This window comes from Miniopterus natalensis, chromosome 8 (genome assembly GCF_054644295.1).
Source record: "Miniopterus natalensis isolate mMinNat1 chromosome 8, mMinNat1.hap1, whole genome shotgun sequence".
Classification (NCBI taxonomy): Eukaryota; Metazoa; Chordata; class Mammalia; order Chiroptera; family Miniopteridae; genus Miniopterus; species Miniopterus natalensis.
Genome location: NC_142088.1, coordinates 898518 through 925897, shown reverse-complemented (window position 1 = coordinate 925897; position 27380 = coordinate 898518). Strand labels below are relative to the sequence as shown.

At 56.7% G+C, this 27380-nt stretch overlaps 1 protein-coding gene across 1 annotated transcript; it reads right to left on the bottom strand.

Annotated features, from left to right (window-relative positions):
* Positions 1 to 883: 883 nt before the first annotated feature.
* Positions 884 to 21150, bottom strand: NDUFA10 (NADH:ubiquinone oxidoreductase subunit A10). Its single transcript, XM_087819474.1, has 10 exons — positions 21012 to 21150; positions 19945 to 20113; positions 18987 to 19202; positions 16983 to 17069; positions 15420 to 15541; positions 14591 to 14670; positions 12722 to 12776; positions 10851 to 10936; positions 5755 to 5863; positions 884 to 1283 (listed from the first exon to the last, which is right to left on the bottom strand). Exons 1-10 carry the CDS (start codon positions 21078 to 21080, stop codon positions 1215 to 1217), a joined length of 1062 nt encoding a protein of 353 aa, XP_087675600.1. The 5' UTR covers positions 21081 to 21150; the 3' UTR covers positions 884 to 1214.
* Between the last annotated feature and the right edge of the window lie 6230 nt (positions 21151 to 27380).

The following is a 27380-nucleotide window of genomic DNA, read 5'->3' as shown; positions in this document are numbered from 1 at the left end:
ATGCTTTCTCCCTCCTTCCTCCCTCCCTAATGGCTCGAGGCGCCCAGACCACACACTCCCGGGCTGGCTGGCTGCTCCCTTAATCACGAAGCCGCTTGTTCTGTGAGATGCAAACTTCACCGAGCCCTGACTCCAACCCAGCTCTGCCGGGAACCTCACCTTCAGTTCTTAGAACCCACAGGGAGGGGGTGGGGGAGAGGGAGGGTGGGGGCAGGTGGCTTCATGGCAGGGGCGCCTGACGGAGCCTTCTGGTGATAAGCGTGTCCCGCCTGGAGCCTCGGCCGTGTGGCTACTGAGCACCTGAACTGCGGCCAGTGCAGCCGAGGTTCTGAGTTTCAAGTTGCCTTAAATCTTAGTTCACTGAATTTGATGGTCGCGCGTGGCCAGCAGCTACGAGGGGCTCCTGCCTTGCACTCGGTGGAGCTCGCAGCGCACCCCCTTTAACAGAACTCACACTCCCCACCCCCCACGGCACGGCGCTGCGCTCTGCCCGGAGCGCGGGCGGCTTCCTGGTTTTCTAAGTTCAGCGGAGGTGGGGGAGGGTGGTTCTCTCCCCTGACGGACACGATGATTCCCAGGGAATGACAGGTTGTTCTGCTCTGTGCCTCATCCCACCGACACGTGAGCACGAGCTCCCTCGAGGGAGGAGTCTGGAGCCCAGGGACACTGCTCGCCACCGGGGCCCCGCACACTGCTCTGTAGCCTACGCTCACCTCTCCCGTGTTTGGTTCCCTCCCTTTACGTCTTCACTTTTCTCTGATTGATTGTAGAACAAGCAGAGCAAACGGCTTAATCTTAGCATGTGTCTGAATAAAGGAAACCACAGCACAGCCAGCGTGGGCGGGGTGGTGACGAGCGTGGACACTCGTGTGACACGCACGCGTGCGGAGCAGAGACAGAGGCTGCTTTATTTCCCAAGTCTGAAGGAGCAACGACACGGAGCACAGGTGGGAGACGGACCCCACTAGTGACGCCCGGTCTCCCCCCACAGGCTCCCTTTTCCCAGCAGTGATTACGAATCGCTCCACATGAAGCTGGAGGCTCCGGGGCTCCCGCCTCCTGGCCACACTGCAGGGCCGGCTCTGCCGTTTCTCCCAAGCGTGATTTTCAGATCATTTCCTCCCCCCAATTTTACAGCTACGTGGAGCCCACAGGAGCCGGCAGACTGGAGCTTCCTCCTCACTGCAACTCAGCTCTCGTGGAGGGTGCGGTCGTCACTTCAGCCAGATCCACTTGTCACCCACGTCCGCGTTGTAGCCGGGGCAGTACTTGCGGCTGGGCAGCTGTGGGAGGAAGCAGGCTCGGTCACCACGGTCTACAGCGTATCAGTCGTGTCCCCTCCCCGCTCCCGCCCTGTGTTCTCCTCTGCGCAGCCCTGATGTGAGGGACAGGGCCCAGCACAGCCCTGCCCCAGGAGCTCCCGTCCTGGTGGGGGGCCTGCAAACGACCCAACCCAGAGTCCCCACGATGTCAGGAGGGCGACGAGGCTACGGAGGGGACACCTGGGTGAGAACTGAGGGGGTGACCCATGCACACCCCTGGGAGACGGCATGTTCCCTTGTCGCTAATCGTCACCTGAGGATTTTTTTCCATTGATTTTTTTGAGGTAGTGGGTGTGGGGGGGGAGACACTGACTAGTTGTCTCCCATGTGTGCCCGGACCAGGGCCAGGGATGGAACCTGCAACCCAGGTACATGCCCTTGACTGGAAAATTGAACCCGCAACCCTTTGGGGCAGATGCACTAGCCACTGGGCAACACCAGCCAGGGCCAGCATGTTCCTTCTTAGGCTCTGACCATCACCATCTGAAAACCCACTGATGAAGCCCCAGCTGAGTGGTCACTGTGTCCAGGGTCCTGGCTGGGACAGCAGGGGGACTGCGCTGCAGGAGGGCAGGAGGGGCTGTCGTGGTAGCAATGATGCTGGAGGCCAGGCGTCTCCTCCCACTGGAAGTTGGGGGGCAGGGGCCCCAGTGACACAGTCCACAGAGTGTGGCCTCCCAGGCACAGGCAGGTGGGCCGAGGGGCAGCCACCAGGTGTTGCCATGGGCAGAGGAGTCCGCATGAGCGCGCAGTGACCGCGGCGGTTGTGACAGTGGTCAGACAGGCAGTGTCTCCCTAGGGTGTTGGGGAATGTGGGAGACCAGAGGTGGCAGGACGACATCAGGGAAGACACATTTCTGCTCTCCGATTCCGAGAAGCACGTCCACTCTCATGGGGGGACGCTGGGCCAGGAGGGCTGCGGGTACCGTCCCTGTGGGGCCATATGACCGACCCCTGCATCTGGCTTCCACGGGCCTCAAGGGCTCAGGAAGTCCTGGGTGAACGGAGGGGCAGGAACAGCGTGTCTGGGGTGGTCAGGTGGCTCCCCAGTGATATAAACAAACAGACGAAGGAGCAGGGAGGGGAGAAAGCAGGTCCTCACAGCCGAGTGCTAACTAACGCAGGGGTCGCAGAATCAGAAAGTGTAACCTGGCAGCCGTACTGTTCATAATTCGCCGAGAAATCACGGGTGGGAGACAAGCTGAGAGCGTGAGGAGGAAATGGACACTGGTAGCTTCACACTATGCCCCCAAACACTCACTAATTACGAAGAGCGGAGACACAGTCTCAGTCAAGGGACCAAAGTCAATACAGCCCGTGACAGGCCAGATGGGAACACTGTGCCTCCTGACAAGAGGCAAGGAGTTCGTTCTGCGACGTTCCCACAATAAACGCAGTCTCCATCCAGTCACAGAAAACAGCAACCAAGGGCAGACGGAGGGACGTCCAAAAAAACAACTGTCCTGTGAGCTTCAAAAGTGGCCCGGTCTTGAGTGTCGAGGGAAACCCGAGGAACCGATCAGGTTCGGAGACTGAGAGAAGGTAACTAATCGCAGCCCGTTGCCCAGGAGGGTCTCTGCTCCAGAGAACGTTGCAGGGCGACCGGTGACCCTGGAGCAAGGTCTAGCCTCAGACTCTAATAAATCAAGGGCGACTACTTTACTCACCGCGTCAGCCCCTGAAACCTATTAACAGAATGGCAACTCGTGAGCAAACAGAGGGGAAAACAGGACTAAAAATTTAACCCTAAAGAAGGCAAGGAAGGAAAAGGTACACAGAACAGGTAAGGAAAGATGGGCTGTCTGAGCACAGTGCACCTGTAACTGCGTCAGAGGCGACCACACAGACATTCCCAACTCTCAGAGTGGGAGGAACTAAAAACACAACTGTTTGCAGGTTACGAGGCGCCCACAGGAAATGTAAAGATGCAGGAAGGTGGAAATTAAAAGATGTGGAAAACCCCACCGTGCGAACACTATCAAAAGGAGGCTGTGGGTGCTGCCCGAGCATCGAATAAAGTAAACTTCAAGGTAAGAGCCAGAGTCAGCGAGAAGTTCAGAACCTGTGAGACGTGATGCCCTGAGAGCCTACGGCAGTTCCAGGTCGGTGCCCTCCAGTGACACAGCCCCAGATGCCCACAGAGCAGGACTGGGCAGAGCGGGAGGGCACGTCTCCCCACGCTGCTCAGAGGGAGAGGAGAGACTGAAGAGCGTGGCTAACAGGCCTCCCCCAACGCGGCGAAGGAGACGCTCCCGAGGACCAGGGAACGTCGCCAAAACTGACCAAGTGCAGAGTCTCAATCACACACCAGGGACTGAAATCGTAACGAGTGTGATCTGACTAGAAAGGCATTAAGCCAGAAATCAGTAAAAGAAAGGTAACTGGAAAGGTCCCCGCTGCTTTTACATTTTCCAGAATAACTGAAGTCAGCACATGGTCAAAAAGGACACCCGGTTACAGCTGGGAAGTACTCCGACTTGGATGATCACACAACCGTAACGTCACCAACTACGAAACCCAGTGAGCTGAGTTTGGAGGGCGCGTATCTGACATCAAGACAGGCCGGGAACCCGTGACCCACCCTCACCTGGAGAAGTTAGGAGACCTGGGACAGAAGAAGGTGGGAGAGCCGACCCAGCAGAGTGCTGCCCCGTCACCGTGGTCCCCCCCAGGCCCGGGCTGCGGGCCGTGTGCCACCGCCTACCTCGGGAGAGGCGAATGGGCACCTTTCACAGAAGTTTATTTTCAAAGAACAGTTTACACCAGTAACACAACTGGAGCCAGAACCCCTCGTCGTAAACACGGAGCATGAGGGGGAACTGTCAACATGCAGCCACGTTTCCAACTCCACCCACAAAGCCGAGAGCCTGCGGCTGCTGTCTCCCTGTGCAGAAGCGAGAGCACCCGGAGGGAGCCGGGTGTGAAAGACACACTGTCCGCGAACCAGCCCTTGGATGTAACCAGAATTCCGTTTTAATTTAAAGGGCAAAGCTTTCTCACTCGTAATTTACTTGTGTTAAATCCTCTCTCCGTGAGCACATTAAGCCCCAGCCATGGCCTGGGCTGACTGATGGCACTGAGGACACAGGTGCCCTCGGGCGGTGACGACGGCAGGAGAGGCAGGAGCCAGGTCAGCACACTGCAGGGTCCGAGCTCGGTCTGCCTCGGGGAGCCGGGGGCCTGCGGGCATCAGCTGCTTCCGCAGGTTACAGGCAAAGGGTTGCAGGGACGGGCTGGGCTCAGAGGACAGGCAGGAAGCTGCGGGACCGGCTGGAGCGAGCGCGTGCAGGCTGCCCGAAGCTGCGGTGACAACAGAGGAAAACAAAGCCACCTGTGCGCTGGACTCCACAGGACCCGGAGAGCCGTCGGTGCAGAGCGGGACCACCGCTGAGCGGGTCTCCTGGCTGCGTGCGAGGGGCAGACACGGCGCAGCTCGGCCCCGCCACGACCAGGCCACAGGCCCGCACAGCGCCGCGCAGACAGACGCCGACTCTGCCCACTCACCCCAAGGCCGGGACAAAACACGCAGACATACCCACTGCAGGTCACTCCAAGCTCCCCAAAGTGTCTACACGGAACAAACCCACTTTTAAAACCACCACAAGAACTTACTTAAGAGAAAATGCCAAGTACCTCACGAAAGGAAGCGTGGGACACACCTGGACACCCAACTGCACGTCAAGCAATTCCAAGCCTCAAGTAAGAGAATTATAGTCGTGAAAACATGTTTAACCTTCATCTCACCTAAATGCTGACGGCTTAGCGGAGCCTAATACAACCACTTAACAGGTTTGCCACTAACCAACCAACCACAGCTGGACACAGGGCCACGTTCTCACTCTTCCACTGACCTCAGGATCCCAGAGCAGCCTCCCACCCACCTGCTGGTTCCCCACCAGCACAGGCAGGCTCTCTCTGTTCACCGACTGCTGCCTGAAACGACTCCCCAACCACTGTGAAAACCAGTAACTCACTGAAAAGGGACGGAAGTCGGATAAGAGACCAATGCAGCAGCAGCCACCCCTCCCGGGCTCTGCCCTCGCTGCTGCCCAGCTGGGCACCCGCCTGGGGCCTCCTGCAGAGACGCCCACCACTTACGGATGGGTGTGCCACAAACAGGAGGCAACACCACCAGCCAAAGCTGACAGTCAGGATAAAGGCTAAGGACCCGGACGGGTTTGCACGGACACAACATGCTGATGAGGAGCCACCTGCACACGCTCCCAGAGCATCTCCCTGCGCCGCGTCCTCGCAGCCACGCCCGCTTTACAGACCAAGGTGGAGGCAGATGAGGAGTCTCCCCACTTCAACAGGAAGAAAGTTCTTCGTAAAACAAGTCAGAACAGCCAGACCATTTCCCAGAGAAACGACATTGTCCCCGGTGGTCTGAGAGCCACCAGCGGGGTCGGCCCTCTGGCTCCGAAGGCCTCACCTCTAAGAATTTGCGGAAGACCCGGTCGCTCTGGTGCGCTCCGATCGTGATTTCTGGGAGGTAGATGGGGATGGTTGTGTAATTCATCACCTGCAGCTTGTCTTGGACCCTAGGGAATGAGACAAACATGGGTCACACAAAACATCAACAACCATAAGCCATAAGGCTGACATTTGTACACGTCAGTATTAAAAACTCAGACATTCACGAACAAAGGCCACTCATCCCAAGCAGTCACCTCGAAGCAGTTTTCACCCCACAGACCATCCGTCCAGTCTGCATGGAGGTGCTCGTGGAATGACCCTCAGCCTGAGTGGAGTCTTTCAAAGCCTCAGCGGCCCCATGACCACCTTTGGGAATGGGTACGGTGTGGAATGGGTAGTTTGGGACATAAACAGGAACCGCAGTGTGCTTTAAACAGGCACAGCAGGAACAAGAAGCTAAAAACAAACACCATGTATTTCAACGCCACAGTGTCCTCACTAAAAATCTGCAAAATGAACGAGACTTGAGGGGAGGAGCCTTGAGCCAGGCGGGTCCGCCAGGTTCAGGCACAGCATTGTGCCCGCGCTCACCCAGAAGCCGGCGCCGCCTGCGGCGTCCAGCAGCAAGGCTGACCAAGGGCCCCAGACGCAGGGTGGGCTGGGGTGAACGCCACACAGGACGGGCTGCTGTGCCTTCACTCACATCAGGCCTAGCTCTCCGCCCTCCTCGGCACTGATGAATCAACCACAGGGTCCGCTCCTTGTTTCCCCATTCTGTTTTGCTGGATGCTAAAATATTTATACTTCTGTAATTTGCTTAAATTAAATTTAGTCTGAATATAACCACTATACTTGAAGATGAAAAGCATTTTTGGGGCTTTTAGAAAGAAACATTAAAATAAAGTCTCCTTTCTTAAGGGCTCAAAACAAAGAAAATAATTATTTTAAGTGGCCACTTTCCCATTAAGGAGTTATAATGGCAGATCTTTCTGCTGTAATGGCCCAAATGGAAGTTCTTAAATGTCTCTGGCACTCAGCCACTTGGTAAGAGCGAGTCCAGACCCACCCGGCAAACCCAAGCCTGTCCCTGCACCCCAGCAGCCCACTGCGGTTGGTCCGAACAGCCTAATATGGAACCAGGGCCGGCGGGCCCCGGTCCCTCTCCCATAGAGGGCCAGGGAGGGCCACTGGGCCAGACCCATGTCAGGTAAAGGCACACCCAGGTGTCACCAGGAAAAGCCACGCCAATGACTAATAACCCACCAACCACATACCACAAAAATGCTGAACACTGACTGCTCCCCCAGGGTCCCGATGTGGACACCACTGACCATGCACGTAGCCAAGTACACACGTTCAGACCAGAGTTTCTCGGTTCTAACAGTAACTAGTTATAGAGTATCTTTCATAAGCATGCATCAATAACATATACATACACAACTTTTATTTTTAACACAAATAGAATTATTCTCTTATATAACAAAACGTTTTAAAAATGATCTCACAATAAACAATTTCAACTAAAAATGTTCGTGTGTTTAAATGTTAACAAATATCACGGAGGACACGAGCTGGTTTTCTCTATAGCTTGAAAAGCCTACAAAAAACATCTGGAAAGTCTGAAGGAACTTGCTGGCGTGGCCGGAATCGGGTGGCAGGCACGCAGCAACAGCGCCCCCTAGGCCCACGCAGTCGGAACCGCACTTACACAGAAAGGAAGGACCTGACCAACAGGCGCCAGCTGTTTTTGAAGGTGAAGCAGTACCTGGGCCTGCTCAGGCCTTTGAACTGGCCGCACTCTCCTCCAGTCTCCCCGAGCCTGAGTGGGGACTTCAGAAGAGCCTGTGTGCCGACCGCAGCAAAGCCAGGCCCTAGTCTCCTTACAAACCAGAGCTCTAGACCAAGACGAGGCAGGGAGGGCAACGGGGAGCCCCTTATGACTCAGGAGGTAAAAGCAGTGGAAGTATTCTGCTCGCAGCACCCCCTGATGATGAGAACTTGGGCACGGGCGGGAGAGGCAGCCTCTCACATCACGGGCCACGGGGCCACGGGCCCACGGGAGGTCAAGTGCACTCGAGCCTGGTGACACTGTGAGGGGCTGGGCCACATATTTAAAACAAAAATGCAAGGCAGGAAAAGGGGAAAAAATAGATTGTTTTATGACTCGGAGTGTTCCTCAATTAACAATGTGAATGTCTAACTTTCTCCTAGACTTTTTCCGTCTTTCCCGAGGTGTAGGGCTGTTTAGGGCCTGTGCTTCTGACCTCACACTCACCCTTCAGTCCTGCAGCACTCAGGCTGCAGATCAGAAAGACACCCTCCAGCAGTCAGAGCACAGAGCTCTTGGGGAGGCGAGGAGGCGGGGAGGGGGGGCGGGGAGGTGGGGAAGGCAGAGGCCCAGCTGCTAACCAGCCAGCGCAGAAGCGAGGCCAACGGCGTGGGCACCAGTGAGTTACGGGTCACGGCCACCAGCACACGGTGCTCTCGAGGCTGAGAGACAGCGCCTGGCACAAGCACGCACACACACACACTTACACACCGGCACGCAACTGAGACGGGGCAACCACCATCTAATCTAGCAATTTAGTCAAGTCCTGGGGAAACTGAGTATAACTAGTAAATGGTGGGTTTACAGTGATTATCTTAGAAAATTCGTCATAATTTTCACTTGAGGCCAATTAAGAAATGATGCTGGGCCTGGCCAGGTGTGGCCTAGAAGTTGAGTGTCAACCTAGGATCCAGGAGATCGGGGTTCGATTCCTGGTCAGGGCACACGCCCGGGCTGCAGGCTCGATCCCCAGGAGGGAGTGTGCCAGAGGCAGCCGATCAATGATGACTCTCTCATCATTAATGTTTCTCTCTCTTTCCCTCTTCCTCTCTGAAATCAATAAAAATATTTAAAAAAAAAGAAATGATGCTGGAATGAAAACACCATTATGACTACACTGCTACGAAATACCTTTGGGGAACAGAGGAGCATGACCTGAGAGGACAGGACAGGAGCATTTACAGTAAAGGGGCCAAGACGGTAACTGGATGTTGTGTTGTGAGCTTTGCAGGGATTACAGGATCCTTCTCTGTGCTCTGACACCCACACAACTAAACACACACTAACATATGACCCTAACACAGAGACTCTGGGCGTGGTCTAGAGAACGACCCTGTGTTACCAATGGACCGAGTCAATCAGACCCGCGTGGCCCAGTCTCGGCAGGACGTCAGGAGAGTGGTTTCCTATGTGATGTCTCAGTTTCTGCCCAGCAGGAGCTGACACCAACAAGAATCACATATAAACCCACCTATGACAGCCTGGAGAAGTTAAGAGGAGGCTTCCAGGAAAAGCAAAGGTGACCACAGCCAGGTGTAGAAGAGCCTCGGATTTTCACACAATTACCGACAGGGCAGGTGGGGGAGAGAGTAGGGGAGGGAGACTTGTGGGCACCCTGGCGGAAGAGGGGGGCCAGAGGGTCAGAGCTGGGAATTAATCCTAGGAGGTGAGACAGGGACTCGACTAAACACAGAGCTGCCACCGCAGAACCCCACGTGCAGAGAACACAGTGCTGTCACATTCTGATGGAAACTGACCTGCTGGGCGTGTGCACGGGGACAGTGGGATGAAGGAACTGACCGGAGGACTGCAGACTGAGGGTGGGATCAAATCCCAGCAGCAGCGGAAGTAACACGATGGGATTATACAGGGAAGCAAGTGCTGGAGACAAGCCTAGAGCCTGGAGGTGAGACCTTGGGAAAGGTCAGGGACCAGTAGGGAAAGCAGGGTGCAGGCAGGTGACAGCTGTACAAGGAGGGGACACCCCACCAGGATTTAAGTCTGAGCTGACGAGAGGAGGAGGGTGAGGCTGTCATGCAGATGACCACAGGGAGGCGCCGAGAGCCAGACACTGCATCTCCACCGTCCTGTGACCGTGGCAGCCGGAGCTCTGAGCCCTGTGAAAGGGGCCCCACCAGGCGGGAGTGCGTGGGATCGAAAGATTTTCTGAAACACCCCCCAGATGCAGCGTTGACACGACAGCAACTGGTTAAGGCTGAGACCTCGAGATGTCAGGCCTGGAGCTGGAACACGATGAAGCAGTGAAAGGACGCAGACCTCTAATGCGAGGCTCAGGATGACGCCGTCTGCGGCATCACTCTGTACGTTCGTAAGCATATCCAGCAGGAAAATTAACATGACATCTAGACAGGAAAGAAGTTAACCAGAATTTCAGGGAATGAAGGGGATCTTCCGTTTCAGCTCTGAGAGTGGACAGCCTGGAAGCCGCCACCCTGCCCCACGCTGTCTACGCGTCGTCTGCGAGAAACCCACATGCACACAGACGGGTGGAAGGTGAGTGGGGGGGACAGACCACACCTGCACGAACCAAAGCTGGACAGGTGTCAACGTCAGGCAAAGCAGACGTCAGAACTAGAGAACTGCCCAGGATAAAGGGCCTAACGTAACCACATGAGCGGTTCTCCAAGACGCACAACCGCCCGACACCCAGGCACCTAACCACATGGCACCGAAGCGCGTGAGGCAAAGACGAGCACAACTCAGAAGGGAAACAGACAAGCCGCCGGGTCGGCTGCGTCCTGAACGCTCCTCCCTCAGGACCTGACTGGCCCATGGGACAGGAGGCAGGGACCTGAACACACGGCCATCGGCTGGCCCTCCTCATGTTTACAGAACTCACCCAACAAGAGCAGGACCCATCCTCTCAGCTCAGCGGGAACATCAAGTCACTCGCTGCCCCGTCACCAGGGCGCCTTCCCTCACAGAGCTGAGCACCGACACAGTTCCACAGGTCGGGGTTCTCTATCTCCCCCACAAAACGTATCTTCGATGGGACCAGGAGTTTTACTTAAAACCAAATCTCCTCCATCTGAAACTGCCTGGCACGTGGTGAAGCTGGAGTAGCTGCTGAGTTTATAATCGATTCACTATCCAACCAGAGCCTGCTTGGGAGGGAAGAGGAATTCCGCTCAGTGCAGGTTGGCCTGTTAACACCTAACTGGAAAGATTTTTATTTCTCAAATCTGTAAGTGTCTGCAGCAGGCAATGTACAGAACTCAAACACCAGCCCTCCCCATCCCGGCCGCTCCAACGTCTGCACTCACAGCATCCGCAGGTGGTGGAATGTGCGGTCACTCTGGTCCAGCCACGGCCCCTTGTCGAACTTGAGGTACTCGATGTCCTCCACCACCTAGAAGAAGGAAATCCAGCTTTAATGGGAAGTCCCATTTTAAACGATGCGACACTTCAATGCACCATAAACTACAAACACCTGGCAGGAAGCATCACGTAAAAGCGAAAATGAAAGGCAGCTGGAACGCATGGCCTCCATGAGGCAGGGGACGGGGCAATGACCCTCAATGGGGCCCCTCGCCCAGCAGACACTGGGGCAGTGGGGACACCAGCTGGCAGCCTGGGAGAAAGGGGGCAGGGAAGAAACAGAGTCCAACGAGGGAGGAAGGCAGCATTTGACAGACACGGACCACTCATCGTCTCCCAGCAACCTCACTCAGGAGCAGCAGCAGCGCAGGAAGGTAAACGCATCTCCTCGGAGGCCCGTGACCTGCATTCTCCACCCACAGCCTGCGCTGGACAGCCTGGCCCCCGAGGGTGCACTCCCTCCTCAAACACGCCCGACTTGGAGAACTCGGCTACGTTTCAGTAATTTGAATAGACTGAATTACGAACTCAACTAACGGCGTCTCAGAGCCAACAAGCATCTTCCCCTCAGACATGCGCCATCAAATTATTCTGCCAAAGGTTTCACAACCGCCCAAAACAAGCCAGCCCTACAGACAGCTGGGAGGGATGAAATGCGGCTCAATCAGGGATGAGCGGAAGGACCCAACCTACAAGGAGCCCTCAAGCCACCCGACACAGGCCAAGCCCTGCCCTGCCCTCCCCTCCAGAGCATCGGGGCTCGAGGGGGGTCCTTAGGGAAGCAGCAGCTTGGTGGTGCTTCTGTGATGTCACCACCTCAGCCCCAGGGCACAAGAGCTGGCTTTTCCTCTAAGATTCTTATACCCTTTTTTTTTTTTTAAGTAATTTATGCTTATTACATAAGATATGGGATGGAACTTTTGTTTTTTTTAACCAAATGCATGGTCAGCTGCCTCGATACCTTTCCTTTAAAAAATATATATATATTTATTGATTTAGAGAGAGAGAGAAACATCAATGATGAGAGTCATTGATCAGCTGCCTCCTGCACGCCCCCTACTGGGGACAGAGCCTGCAACCCGGGCCTGTGCCCTGACCAGGAATTGAACCTGTGACCTCCTGGATCCTAGGTTGACACTCAACCACTGAGCCACATACCAGCCGGACCTGACACAATACCTTTCAAGAAATAACCCATTTTCCTCTACTTTTTCACTATCCTTTAAAATACTGTCTTTACCAAACCAAGTCTCACACACGTGCACACACACGTGAGCACACACACAGGTGAGCACGTACATGCCCGTTTCTGGACTCTGTTCTGGCCCAGGTCTATCCGTTAGTTCTAGTATTACCACCACAGTGCTTTCACTGCCACAATCTGTACAGTGCTTTTGTATCTGGGAGGGCAAATATCCCTGCACTACCCTCTTCCTAATTTTTTTGGCTATCACTCATTAATTACACTGAGATTCACTTGATTGTTACAGAGTGCACCTGCTAATTTAGGGAAAGCTGGTACCTTGACATGCTAAACTTTCCTAGTTAACTAAGTCAACTTTCAGTGTCACCACCAGTCTCAGATCCTGGAGCTGGTAGCCTGTAGTTCTCTGTGTTCACCACCTTTTAAGATCAGAGATGGAGTTATTCACGGGAAAGTCAGGACCTCGTGACCGGAGTGTGGTGGGCGGGAACTTCTCAGACTATAAACACAGCTGTTTCCCAGGCCACTGGGAACTGAACCGATCATCTGATTTTGCAGGAAACTTGTATGTGAATCAATTTAATAACCACAAGCTTTCTGTCCCTTTCTTACCTTCTCTGCATCCTGGGCTTCCCTTGCACTGTACTGTAGAACTTCACATTTCTCACTGTAAGAAAGAAGGCCAGTGTAAATGTTCCTGTACAATGTTCCTGTACAACCGAGCGCCTCACCCCAACATCGCCCACCACAGACAGGAGCACGCCACGCTCCTGACCTGGGCCTGTACCAGCTCCCACGGCCTGATGGTCAGGAGGACAAGGTACCACCAGGAATGCACAGGTGACTGGATGGTGACAACAGCAGGTCTGCCCCAGCTTCCCCGCTGCCCCGCCCCACAGGTGTGAGAAACCAGCGCCACCTGTGTCTACAGAAGGGTCACCTCCACCGCTATGCAGACCATCTCCAGCGGCTGCACCTGTCACAGGAAAGTACAAAGTGCCCAGGGCCTCATCAAAACTGGTGCACAGCAGCAGCCCAGCGGCTGTGGTGGACACACACAGAGATCACTCAAGCTGCTGGGTTTAGAGTTTCAGAGACAAATGAAACCCTCAAACTAAGGTGTTTCAATCAAACTCTGCATCAAGACAGCAGCACTCCCTCCCCCTAGCCCTTGGAGAGGGGCACTGAAAAACCACAGCTGGGCCCAGGGAGAAGGGACAGCAGAGGGCCATCTCCCCACTTATGCCCACTTCCTCACCAGCCACATTGCCATCAGAGACCTGCTCACCCAGCCAGACGACGGAAGCCAGCAGGTGGTAAGTCTGCACCTTACCAACAAAGGAGGCCGCCTTGCCACCAGCTCCAGACCAACCAGACAGAGACCCGAGGCCACACCTGGCCAGAGGCCAGGGCAGCCATCCACTAGAGCCTGTCCCTGCAGAAACCCCTTCCGGCAAGGGGACAGCAGAGGGTCAAGGGTGGACTATGCTTCCCATGGACCGTCCACACAGCAGACACAGGGACGTGTTCTCATCCAGGTGTCCCTATACCAGAGCAGCCTCCTATGGACGGGATGGAAACCTACAGAGTCAACACCCCAAGGATTCACAGGCTGTACTCAACCTGAAATCCGCACGATACCTGCTACCACGGTGCCAAACATCACCACCTCTGCAGACCATGGTCAACAGGCTGCTGGTCTCATTCAGCTTCCCTTCTGCTGTAAGAACTAGCTGTGGGCACGTGTGTGTGTAATTAAACATCACGCGGTAACACGGCTTCCATGCTGCCCCTCACACTCCCTCCTCCCACAGGCACTGCCTCCTGCACTTGCTTCTCACCACCGACCTTGTTGTGTGAACCACCTCTACATGGCTGAGGTCGATCTGCCCAGCGCTCGCTCTACACGGATTTACGGGAGCCGCTTAAATTACAGGTCCTTAGGTCGAGTCCCTGAACCAGTAAGAGGGAGGACAGAAGGAAGAAAACGGTCTGGAGGTTTCCTTTAACCTAAACACCACCAAGGTTCCATGACAGCGTCCACGGACGTCTTATCCCTCACGCACCTCTGTGCGGGTTCCCTGAGCACCACCGAGCAACCCTCTGGGTCAGTGTGAACATGCAGTTGCCACATAAGGTAAAAAGTACGTGAGTCCTCTCATGCTGAAGCCCATGATGAAACAGAGCTCAGTTTACTTCTGGCATCAGAAAGTTTTAAAAACGTTTAACAAGACAAAAAAGGTATCGACAAAACAAGCAAACCAAAAAACAAACCAACCAACCAAAACCCACCAAATCAATGAAACGTCCGCTGTCCCTCTTGCTTACCCAAAGCAGATTAAAGCCCTAAACAACATCCTGTACACAGAGGTCCCTGGATGAGGAACGGCAGGACCGCCGTGTGAACGACTCCAGTCCCACAGACAGCGAGCCCTTGGCTCCCCTCATCTCAGCCCCATAGACAGCGAGCCCTTGGCTCACCTCATCTCAGGAAGAAAGGTCTTCTTATAGGCATTCTCGATGTCCTGAAGGTAGCCAGGGGTGATCTTCATCTCGTGAGGCTAAACAGAAGGGTACAGGTGTGAACGCTGGGCCTTCTCAGCCTTTCCTTGTGCACATGTGAACCGTGGGCACAATCGGCAGGCAGCATTTCCTCAGAACTCGCACTGAGTGCTGCAGGGACTCTGGGTGACAGGAATGGGCCCCGGGACCACTTAGGATTACTCTCGTCTTCATTCCAGTGTCAAAGAGAAGGTCCTACTTCCCCCAAGAAAACGTGAGTGGTAGGAGTGACATTTCCAAACAGGAAGCAGTCACGGGGTGAGGTGGTCTTTGTCAGTTACTCCCTGTGTCCGTCACGCCTGCAGAGCCAGTGCCACCCAACCTGGTCCAAACCAAGGCCACAGAAAGTAAATGGACATGCATGGAGATGACAGCTCCACTGTTCCTAGACTCGGAAGCAGGGGAAGAGGGAAGGGGCACCCTCTGAATTACAGGTGGCAGTGGAGATATTAGAAATCGGTTTCAATTCATAGAAAAATAGAAGATATGAAATCCCATTAGAGACTGAAAGGTACGGGGCTGAGGGGAGCCCCGTTAGCAGACCTGTCCTATAGGATTGTTTAGGGGACAGTGAACAGCACAAGGGACTGGAGAGCACTGGTGGAGAGCAATGACTGCCAGGGGCCCTCCAGTCCTAGTGAGTGCCCGCTCTCTCGGGGCCGCGCGTGCCCCATGCTCTGAGTCTCAGCAGGCGTCTCTGCCTCCCACCGCAGGAGCAGAGACTGGCCTCGACAAGAAGCTGACTTACATCTCCCTTCTTCTGAATCCGAGCCTGGATCTCTGGGACGGGCACGTCGATGTAGACAACCGCGTGAGGGGGCAGGAACTGGCAGATGGTCACCTTCTTCACCTCGTTGTAGTGGCTCACACCTGGCACACGAGAGAGGCGCTATCTGTTGCCTGACAGTCCACAGTTTCTAAAACATGCTCCTCTTCAAACACAGGGCCAAGGCACGTGCACTTCTCAGAGCCAGTCCCAGCTGCCAGTGTGCTGCACACCTGCCCTGTGATGGCTCTGCAGGTGCCCGGGGCTCTTGCACATGGCACCTGCCACCCCCAGCAACCCTGCAAAGCGGCGCTCCTATCCCCACTCCCACAGCCCTAGAGTACTGGGCCCAGAGAGCCTGCTGGGACTTAAACCCTGCCTTTAAGAGCCGTAGGGTTTTTAAACGCATCTTGGATACACTGAAGGGTCCACCATTACTTCCAGGCATGGGATGCGTCACACACACCTCTCGTATGTGTTTTACTCCATCATAATAACAGATCCTCTCTAGGGATAAAGGACACTTGATATGCTTTGTTTTTCAAATAACTCCCCTGAAATAACATCAAGCTACATTTCCCAGGCTCAGTGTTTCAGTAAATTTACTCAGCAACACAGAGCTACCCGCTCTGGTTGTCACTGCAGAGAAGACACCCAGACAGCAGGCACATCAGGGCTGCGATGCTGAGGAACCCACTTGCTGCTATGAAGAAACCCACCTGGAAGGCGCACTGCAAACGGCAGGAACAGAACCCCCCGCCCCCTTGTCCATACAGAACACTGTCAAGAAAGCAGGGTTTGCAGACTGCCTCATGGTGGGAACCCCCAGAAAGGACAGACTTTGTAATCACACTGAGGTGCACAGAGAAAGAACTATTCTGCTCTAAAGCAAACGCTCAGGTGAGCACTCCCAGCAGCTCTGACTTTCAAGGAAATTCAGGACAGGCCACTGGTCCAAGGCCAGAAGGTCTGAGATGGAACAAAAGAGACTAGTGGGGAGGTGGAATTGGGCGGACTTCCATCACCCCTTTTGGTCAGGCGACCTTTACCCAGGTCTCTTTTCCTGTCCACGCGCCACTTGTCAGACTTGGAACACCACCCCACACAGCCCCTGTCCTTACAGCCTCAGCGCAGCACCATGCTGGAGAGAGGGCAAGGGCGATGGTACTGCCGGGGGTCACCAGGCACAGGTGTGAGATGAAAAACACCTAGTTACATACAACAATGCACAGGAAAGCGCACAGTTCAGGGAAATGAAATCTATCAACCAAAGGAAAATAGCTCAGGGGTCTGCTAGACATTGCAGAGCCGGAGTTTCTTGGGGAGGCTGTGTGGGAGCTAGGGGTACACTGTGTGCTCACGGCCCCAGGACACCATCTGCTTTCACGGCAGATGTAAGTTTAGGGGGAGAGGGTGGAGGCCCCAGTTGTCTACTAAGAAAAATCAGTAAGTAATGGGGGATGTTCCAGGACGCAACTAGCTACAGGACCGCCGAGTGCAGGGCCGCCCAGGAGCTGGCCTGCAAGGAGGCTCGGTGGGACTCACATTGCCTGCGGATGAAGCCCTGATGGTACATTGCCTCCAGGAACACGAAGTCGCTGTAGACGGAGCGCTCCAACACGACACCCTGCCCTGTTCAGGAGGGAAACAGACGCCGAAAATCAGACATGACGACTAAGACCACTGGAAACAACTAATTTCACTTTAGAAAGGGAAAACCAGTCATTTACAATTCCAAATATTTTCAAGAGAACACGGAGGCACTTCTAAGGAGGAAACCATTTTCAAACAATACATTTCTGGTTTAGGCAAAGAACATCCTGCCTCATGTGTCAGCTACAACAAAAGCATCCGATTAACAAAAAAGTGTTTCCGTTTTAAACCAAGGTTTCCGGCCCACCATGACCACCACAACCCTGCTCCTGCCCCAACCTCAGTGAGACCAAGCTCCTCCTCAGCTCCCCTCCGCCGACACCCGCTCACGGCAAACTGCCAGCTTTCTTCCAACCGCATCCCCATCTGCCTACTCAGCACCCCTCCTGCAGGGACCCTCCCAGCGCCAGGCCTCCTCACCTTGACTAGGCCAGTCTCCCGCTCACTTCCTGCCCCACCTGCCCCTGGGCTGCTCTCACGCACCCCACAGCAATATCCCCAAACTGCAGCCAGATCCTGTGAGCCCTCTCCTCAAACACCCAATGCCTTCCTCTCTCCTTCAGGGGAAAAACCAATACCATCTCGGCCTGGCTACCTCTGCGACCTAATCCCGTCCACTCCCAGCCTCGCTCACTGCCCTCCCCACTGCGGCTCCTGTCACTACAGCACACAAGAGGCTCTTGCTGCTCACAGGGCTGGTCCCCAGGGGCTCCCGGCCTCCCTCCCTACACTCAGCCCTGCAGTGGGGGGCAGAGCCCTAATTCAGAGCTTAATTCATAGAAGAAAAAGCATCTCTAACAAAATGTTGGAAAAGCAAGATAACAACTAGGCCCTCTGACGCCACGTAAAGAGCATCATTCTGCATCTCGTGGCACAAACTGTAGATGTGGGACCAGCGGGCATACAGGCAGGGGCTCCCAAATGCAGGTTTCCGAACCAGCACCACCAGCTACCTCGGGTCCTTGTTAAAATACATCCCTGTGCTCCCGCTCTGACCCTGTGAAGCAGAATCTCTAAGTGACAGCTGGGCTCTCTGTAAATAAGCTCACTGGGTAACTGATAGTCGAACAGTGTGGCAACCACGGCTACACACAGCGGCTGGTACAAACCACCACCTCACACCAGCACTGCTTCTGTGAGAGAATACGGACTGCCTGGGCTTGTGACCATGGCTGGGCACCTGCATCTGCTCTGCGTCTCAGGATGTTCTGGGGACCAAGTCTCACCCACATGCAGGTTCCCGGGAGGCTGAAGCAGCCCCGCCTAGATTCTGACCCCATTCTGCACTCTGAACAACCTGTGGTCCTGCCCCATTCATCCTGCATCCCTCCATCTCCTGTGTCCTGATCCCTGGTGTTTGCCCTCCAACTCCAGACTTTGCTGCCCAGAACACAGCCCTTGCCCACTCCTCTCCTGCTTCAGGTAACTTTCAGGGGCAACCCTCCCCCACCCCTGCCATCGTCCGCAGGGTTAACATCCACCCCATGGAGTGACAGTGAATTCCAGCCTGTCTCTGAGCCTCAGCAACAGCCCTATCTTTCTGCAACCTTATCTCTGTCTGACACGTGCCCCATCCCCAAGGCTGCGATTCCACTTTCTCCCAGTCACTCTGAGGTTTTTCCTTCCTCCATTGTTTTAACACGTACCATGGAAATTCCACATAATCCATAAATCTCACTCAAAAAAGTGCACAAAAGTGAAGTAACATGAAGTGAATTTATGCTGAAGCAACAACTGCATGGGTACTGGGGAATTTATGATCCTATGGAAAGAGAGAACTTGCCTCGTCGGACACCCTTAAGGAAAAGCTCCCTGGCAGTGACTGAAGTGGCTGAGTTCAGAGCAGGGTTCAAGTACAGAACATGCCCGCCAGCTCCCTGAGCACAGATACTGCACCTGTGCTTAGCAAGTGTTCCAGGGCGTCCGCGTACTGCAGGAGGCGACTAGCGTACAACCAGGACTGCAGGCGGTAGCTGTTGCCGTCGTTACTTTTGGGATCATCATAAAACTTCTCCAAACTGCAGTTGCCACTGTACTCTACGTCCAGGGGTCTGCCATCCCCCGTAGTGCTGTCCACATAGTGTATCCCTGCTTCAGGAAAGTGCTTCATGCCTGAGGAGAGACAGGGTTGGGTGAAATGAGGGGTGGACGCCTCATGCCCTGTCAGCCAGCAGCAAGCACTAGCCAAGCCCACCTGAGCACCAGCACTGAGGCTGGCCAGGGAAGACCTGGGGACAGTTACCCACATGCCTGTGTGCACAGGGTGTTCAAGGGAGCACTAAAGACACTGAAAACACATCTAAAACATGTGTGAGACAAGCATGTCGGCTCACAGGCTTCACTGCAGTGAGTGCCCTGCACCTGTTCCCAGTGTTTTGGTCTGAACTCCTCCCACAACTACGGGAGTCCCATGTGCATGGGGGCAAGTGCTTGTCAAGGACCGGAGGAAGGTACAGTGGACCAACACCCGCACTGGGAGTGGGAAAAGGGGCTGGCACCCGGCTTCGCTCTAAGCAGCAGTGTGACATCAGCTTTGCACTGAGTTTACCCATGTGTGGTGACTGCAATAACATGCCCCATTTCAGAGGCCGTTATAAAGCTCAAGTGACAGAGCTCCTGTCAAAGGGATCCACTTCCACTACCAAGATGAAACTCCCATCAAACCGAGCAGGGCAAGGATTATTTTAATTTTCCAAATATAAAAGATTAAAAACAGATTTTCAATAAATATTTTTAAAAGGTAAAATACCTACCTTAGCCCAATTCTACCTAGTCAACGTTAAAGTAAAATCAAACTCAGAAGCAAATGTACATGGGGGAAAACACTGTCATCCAGCGTGACATGGGTGCATACCTAGTTTCTCTGCTATTATTTTTGCAACCTTGCTTTTTCCAGAACATATATTGCCATCGACGGTTATCACTTTGCTGAATTTTGTCAGTTTTTTGGTGGTTGTGTCACCAAGGATGTATGCCAAAGGCCCATACTGCCGCTGGCCCTGTGCACTCGTGTGGATTCCTCCCTGAAAAACACAACAGCAAACGAGGGCACGCTGGCTGCTGCAGGCACGGGCAGCTATTAAATAACATGCCAAGAAGTCCCTACAACGTTATCACCTATTTACTTGTTTAATTACAGCTCTCCCCGCCCCACCCCAAGGTAAGCTCTTAAGCACAAGGTGATTGTCGGTTCTGTTCACTGCTAAGTCCTCAGGGCCTGGAACAGAACATGTACCATGTTCAATAAAAACTGGATGCAGGAAAAGCGGGGAGCAGGGGGAGGGAGGAAATAAAGACCATTTCTCCAGCCCGGCCCTCTGTCCTGACCGTCTCACTGCCTTCACACAGCTCCACTGGGTGTCCTGAAAGGTCCTGAAGCCCACGGACCCGACACCGAGGCTGGGCGCCCGCCCTCCCGCCGCAGCACCGGGCGAGCGGGCGAGCACGGGGCCACCGCCTCACGCCTGCCCCCCGCCCCAGCCCAGCCTTGGCTCTGTGGGGCGGGCCGCTGGCCCCCGGACGCCCCTACAACCAACACCCGCGACCCGTCCGCGCCTCGGCCCCGCCCCTCCCCGGCGCGGGCGCCCGCAGACCCGCCCCCGCGGAGGGACGAGCGGCCGCACAGCGGCGCTTCCCCCAGGGCTCCGGCCGCGCGTCACCGCCAGGTCGCCCGGCGGGCCCGCCGCGCAGCCCCCAGACGCCGACTAAGCGGCGCCCGCCCCGCCGCCCCGCGCACCCCCCGAGGCCCGCCACGCCTGCGGGGTGCGGGGCAGCGGGCCGGCGGCCCAGGTAGGGGGCGCCTGGGGTCTGCCCACGGCTGGGGGCCCGGGGAGGGCGCCCCACACAGCGGCCCTGCGAGCCGCCGGCCCGAGGCCCCGGGACAGGGCAGGGCGGCGCCGGACGGGCCGGACCCCGCCTCACCGAGCGCCGCGCCGCCAGGCCCCGCGCCGACGCGGACACCGGCGCCAGTCTCAGCAGCCGCAAGGCCATGGCTCCGCCGTCCGCACCGGCTCAAGGACCCGAGGGGACGCGGTCGCGCCGGGGTCCTCTCTCGGGGCCGGCGCGCGCGTGACGTCACGGCCGGGTGCCCGCGCGGCGCCTGTCGGGAATGCCTAGCGGGGCGCCTGCGCGGACGCGGAGAGGCGCCCCCACCGCCCTCGCCCCGCCTCCTCCTCCTCCCTCGCCCCGCCCATCGCCCCGCCCATCGCCCCGCCCCACATCAACCTCGCCCCACCGCCCCGCCTCCTGAACCCTCGCCCCGCCCTTCGTCCCTCGCCCCGCCCCACCCCCCCGGTCCCGGCGCCCGGGCGTCAGCAGCGCCCCCGGGAAAGTGTGTGCAGCGCGGGGCCCGCGGCGGCCGGGGGCCTGGGGCCGGGGGCCGGGGGCCTGGGGCCGGCCCGCGGGTCGCCCGAGCCGCGGGGACGAGGGTGGGGGCCGGGCCTCCCCGGGTCACCGTCGCCCAGCAGAGGCGCCGCCGCGGGGCGTTTCCCGGGTGGGATCCCCGTCGCCCCGGACGGCGGAGCTGGACCCACGACGGGGCGACGGGTCAGTGTCCAGCTGCCCGTCCCAGCGCCCCAGGAGCCCGGCTTCCCGCCGCCGAGCCGCAGGCCCCGGCGACCCCTGTTCCTCTCCCACCACCCGGGGAAACCGCGCTACTCGGCCTCGGGGCGGCGGGCTCGCGCCTCCCTCGGTCAGCGTCCGACGTGGTCGGAGGGCGGCTGGGCTCCGGACGCGGGTCCCGCCGTCACCTCGCCGGGGTGCCCGGCCGCGCAGGGGGCACCGGCCGCCAGGGCCGAGGTCGGCGGACCGGCCCCGCACGCCCCGCGCCGCCTCCCCCCAGCGTCTCCGACGGCCCGAGTCACCGCGGGCTCTGGAGCGCCCCCCCCCCCCCCCCCGTCCCGTCCGGGGACCCGCGGCGAGCGCGCGACGCCTCCGACCCGGACAACCCGCCGTCCCGGGTCCGGGCTCGCCACGGGGGGGCGCCCGCGGGCTTCGCCCGTCACCGCTAAGAAGGTGACCGAGCCGCAGCGCCTGGACCTGGCAGTCCCGCGTGTCAGCGCTGAGGGCAGCCCCCGCGCGCTCTCCCGTTTCTGACGCTATGACGTCAGCGCTGAGGGCAGCCCCCGCGCGCTCTCCCGTTTCTGACGCTATGACGTCGGCGCTGAGGGCAGCCCCCGCGCGCTCTCCCGTTTCTGACGCTATGACGTCGGCGCTGACGGCAGCCCCCGCGCGCTCTCCCGTTTCTGACGCTATGACGTCGGCGCTGACGGCAGCCCCCGCGCGCTCTCCCGTTTCTGACGCTATGACGTCGGCGCAGCTTTTCTCACACGCTGGCCCCGCACCCAGCTGAGTCCCCTGTGACCACCCGACGGCGGTGCGCAGGCGGGCTCCGGGGCCCGTGGCCGCCCGATACACGCGGCTGGGTCCTCCCCGCAGGCGGCTGGGCGGGTCCTTCCCGAGCCGGGCCCGGGACCCCCGGGGCCGCAGCGAGACGAGCCCCGCGTACGCCCCGCCCCCGAGGCCACAGTGGGGGCTGCGGCCCGGCCGGGCTCGCTCAGTGCCCGGGCCCCCTTCCCACGGGCCGCGGGGCGGTGAGCGCTGCTCTCGCGGCCCGGCCTCCAGCGTGTTACTAAGGCGCAGCTCCGCGCCCCGCAAACCACCCGCCCGGCAGGCCATGGGCTCCGGCGACTGCCGAGGCCTGAGCACCCAGCCGGCGGCCTAGTCACCTGGGCAGGGCACGGGCTCCCCGACAGACGAATACTGTGCGATGCCACATTCACGCAGAGGGGCGGCCACTCCAGGGACGCGCATCTGACCTCTCCCGTCTCCGTGACCCTCACCTGAACCCCAGCCTTCCAGCCCAGCTCCCACTCAGACTGCACCTCGGGGCTGGAACCACAGCACTGGGCTCCCACGTCCAGGACTCTCCAAACTGGCCATTACCTGACGTGCCAAGGGCTTCAGGTGCCCAACAAGGGTTGAGCGAGACGCCCCTGGCCTGTTGTCAGTGCTCATCCCGAAGACTGGAAAATATTGGTAAGGCAAACACTAAGTAATACAACGCGCTGCTGAAGGAAAACTAGATAAACCATGTTCATGGGTTACTTTCTCAATGTTAAGATGGTAATTCTCTCCAAATTGACTTATAGATTTCAAACAGTCACAATAAAAACGCCTGCAGGCTTTAGAATTTGAAAATCTTACTCTAAGATTTTTATATAAAAGGTCTTAGAAGAGTCAAAACCATTTTTGAAAAGTAAAATTGAAGGGTGTCTACTACCTGATTTGAAGACCTACTGTAAATTCAGTCATCAGGTCAGCATGAGACTGGCATACAGATAGACATGTAGTGTATTCTATAAACAGAATATACTGTATATGAACAGCATGTACTAGAACCCAGAAATTGACCACATATAAGTAGTAAATTGATCTTTGAGAAAAGTGTTGAGGTGGAGAAAGAAGAGTCTTTTTGACAAATAATCCTGGAACAATGGAAATAAAAAAATTTAACTTAGACTGAATGTGTGTGTGTTTGGGAGGAGCTTTTAATACTTTGCTAAATATCATGTTTGCTGTAGATTTCTCTTACTGGAATGTCCCTCCTGATGCTTTACTGAGCTATAATTTATTAAGTTGTAAAGTTTTGTGAGCTCTGTCAAATGAGCACAGTTGGGCAGTATTACCAACTCGAGATCCAACCTCCCATCCTCCCGTAAGATCTCCTTGGCCTTCTGCTTCTGGCCAGGCCCAGGGATCCTGCACCACCACCGCGGTCGGGAGCTCGGAGCTGGAGCGTCTGCTCCGTGAGGAAGGCAGCTTCTCTCTCCCTGGGGGAGCTGTGGGCTCCCTGGGGAAGTCCCTTCTGGTGGAGACGCGGGGGTGGCCTGGGGAAGACTCCGTGAGAATCAACGAGATCCGCCCTGTCTTGCGGAGGGCAGGAGTTCAGCCGGAACTAAGACACTGAGAAATGGGCATTCGCTGGGTAAGGGTAGGCTCGGGCTGGTCTCTGCAGATGGTCTGTCTGCGGCTGCCAACACTGCCGGTGCTTCACGTTTCCCGGCCCACCTCTTCCAGGGCTGAGAGTTGCCCTTCTGGTCAGCTTTCAAAAACTGGGAGGCACCTACTTGTCCCACCTTCTGCCGGGTGCCTTCCCTCAACAAGACAAGGACGGCCGTGGCCCTGTGTGGGAGGGTGGCATCCTCGTTTGTTTGTTTTTAGGAGGAGGAGGTATAACTTACCATTATCAGTTTTTGCTATTTTATCTTCTTAATCCTCACCAGAGGATATGTATTTTTACATTGATTTTGAGAGAGGGAGGGAGGGAGATAAACATTGATTAGTTATCTCCAGTGTCTGCCCCATGTGTCCCAACCGGGGATCAAACCTGCAGCCTGGGTATGTGCCCCGACTGGGGACCGAACCCTCTGCTTTTTGTTGTACGGACGACGCTCCAGCCAGTCAAGCCAGGGCCAGGTGGGCAGGTTTTTGACCACAAGAGGGAACGTTTGGTTTGGGGTAACGGAAATGCCCTGTCTTCCACGTGACAGAAGTTAGATGGGTGCCAGCATTTGCCAACACACTTTCCTTTAAAAAGATGATCGATGTACAACGTGCATGGATGCAGGGGCACAGGTTTTAAGCACTAGTTCTGATGAATGTTGATGGTTAAATGGCACCATGTCACCATCCCCCCCATTTCCAGTGAATTCCTCCCCTGCCCACCTCCACTGAGCCCGAGGCACCCACTTTCTGACCTGCATCCCCAGGATGAACTCTGCCTGCGCTGGGTCATCACACAAACGGAACCAAGCCCTGGCCTCTGGCTCCTCCCTCAGCACCACGGGTGAGACAGGCCTGTGGGTGCTGTCCTCCTCAGTCTGCAGAGGACAGATGGATGATTCCTCCACGGCAGCTTTTGCTGAACAGAAATTTTTAATCTTTTCTTGAGCTAAGCGTCACCTTCACTTGTGTGGATGGAAAACGGGGGCAGGGACGTTACATAACTTCCTCCAGGAAGCAAGTCTTGGAAGGTGGACCTCAGCCTGGGCCTGCGTGTCCTGCTCCCCCGTCCTCAGTGAGGTCACGGTTCATCTGCACCCTGAGCGCACTACCCACCTCGGGACGTGCTGAGGACACAGTGCTGGACGCAGAGTTGGCCTTCAGTGAGTGGACCTTGGGGACAGTTTCGGTCGTCAGCAAGATGCTAAGTGAGGAGAAAGCACAGCTCACTCTCCGGATGTGGCTTCGTCCGCAGGCTCGCGGTTCTGTCTCAGCGGGTTCCAGCAGGTTATCTCAACACTGACTTAACTGCGCCGGGCACAGCTGGGGACAGTGAGCACTTCCAAGGGACATGATAAATTAAGTCTCAGCAAAACAGTTTAAAGTTGACCCAAGAGGAAAGAGGACAAGCAGAGCCGAGCCAGCACCGCCCAAGGGCTGAGGTGGGAGCAGGTCGTCCTGGTCCCCAGAGGTCCCGTCCTGCAGGAAGCGTCACTGACCCACCCACAAGCGACTCTCCGACTGTGCTGCCCTGGCGCGGGGGGCCCTAGCTGAGCCCAGCTGGAAAGAGGCACCATCTCTGAACAGCCCAGCTCACCTCGTTCAGGTGAACTCGACCCCACCTGTGGGTCTGCCAGGCCTTCCTGTGTGAGTGCGGAGGCCCTGCCGAGGACCCGGCGCCCACCACGCACCTGTGTGGGGAGCCCGGCGGGACCCAGGACGCGGTTACCCTCCATGCCCCCACACTGCACGGGCTATCACGTATTCACACTAAGACATTTACTGAACACCTGCTGTGACTCCTCTGCTTGGGGACAGGGACAGAGGGACCCGCTGTCCTTCTGGCAGGGTCATCCAGCAGGTCAGGAGCTCGCTCACTTGGGCCCCACCGCCCTGCCCTGCCAGCCCCCTGACCACTTGCTAGGCGCAGTCCGCTCCCTCTCAACACTACGCAGTACAGGTGAGAGCCGGTAAAGCCACATTTATGGGTTCGTTCTGTGGCTCGGGGAGGGGGTGTGACAATTACTGACACACATGGGCACCTGAGAGGCCTCTGAGCTGGACTGTGACCACCCAGCACTGACCTGGGCGAGGTGCTGGGCGTGATGCAGGGAGAGGTGGCCTCAATGCCCACCTGTCCCCGGGGAGGGTGCAGGGCAGGCCAGGCGGGGCCCCGGTCCCTGCTGCCCTTGTAGAAGCCTGAATTCTGAGCCTCCTCGGGTCCTAAGTCAGGCGAGAGGCCCAGTTCCAGAGGGACAGAGGGGCTTTTTATCTGAGCATCTTCCTCAGCACTTTCTCATCTTGGCTCCAGACAGAATTCACAGCAGTCAAGTTTCTAAAGTCAATACGCTGCCTTTTCAAAAATGTGCCCTGCTCTGGAAGCGCCCAGCCCAGACGCTGTCCGTCCAAGAGCTCAGAGGCCTGGCTCCTCTCCCAGCAGGTCCGAGCCCCGAGGACGGCTATAGGCCGCAAGCATCCTCCTACTGGCACAGCCGCTGCAAAGGTGCGCGCAGGTGAATGTTTCCCGCCCCAGACAAGGCCCAAGGGCCGGAAGAGCACATGGTTCCTCCAGAGGCTCCTCAGACACAGCTGACATCCCAGCTGTCCTCCACTATTACCCCTCCAAACTCAGATTCAAGAACCAGACCCCACATAGCCTGTGGTTTAGAAAAGGGCTCCCTTTCAGCGGGTTCTCACTTTTAGAACCCATAGCTTCAGGGCTCCAAAAACACTTGTGAGCAGAATACATTTTCCACATCACCTACTGCAGCACCGAGGGTGTCATCCTACAGAGCACATCCTTCCACAGCCCTGGGATGCTAACGGGTGCTGCCACCTTCTCAGCCAGAAGCCTGGCTGCTGTTTGACCAGGGGACGGACAGACAGAGAGCAGGCCAATTAGAGGCCTTCCCAAGTGTGTGCCCAGGACACGCAGCCCCCTGAAGAGGTGACACTGAGGCACGGGCCCTGCTGGAACTGTTTCCTGCTGTGGTGAAACCACCTGAGCCAAAGGAGCAGTAGACAGACACACGGAGGTAGCCTGAGTCCAGGGGTCCTACAGCCCTGGGGATGGCTGTCCCCTGCTCACCCGTCCTTCCAAAGCTTTCCCACAAGTTGGTTCTCTCACTCCTGAGGATCCTGCCGCACACGCTTGTTCTTCTCCATGCCCTCAGCCGACTCCTCCCCAAGTAGCCGCTCTGCCCTCCTAACATCCTACACCCTGCTGGCGGCCGAGCCTGGGGCCGACAGCCCCCAGCCTCCCTCCGCAGTGGGCTCTCTAGATGTGGT

Coding starts and splice junctions, on each gene's coding strand:
- NDUFA10 (XM_087819474.1), bottom strand. CDS start 21,080: ATGGCCTTGCGGCTGCTGAGACTGGCGCCGGTGTCCGCGTCGGCGCGG. Junction 15,542..16,982: donor GGGCTTCATCCGCAGGCAAT/GTGAGTCCCACC, acceptor CTCGTGTGCCAG/GTGTGAGCCACTACAACGAG. Junction 1,284..5,754: donor TCTTCCGCAAATTCTTAGAG/GTGAGGCCTTCG, acceptor TTCCTCCCACAG/CTGCCCAGCCGCAAGTACTG.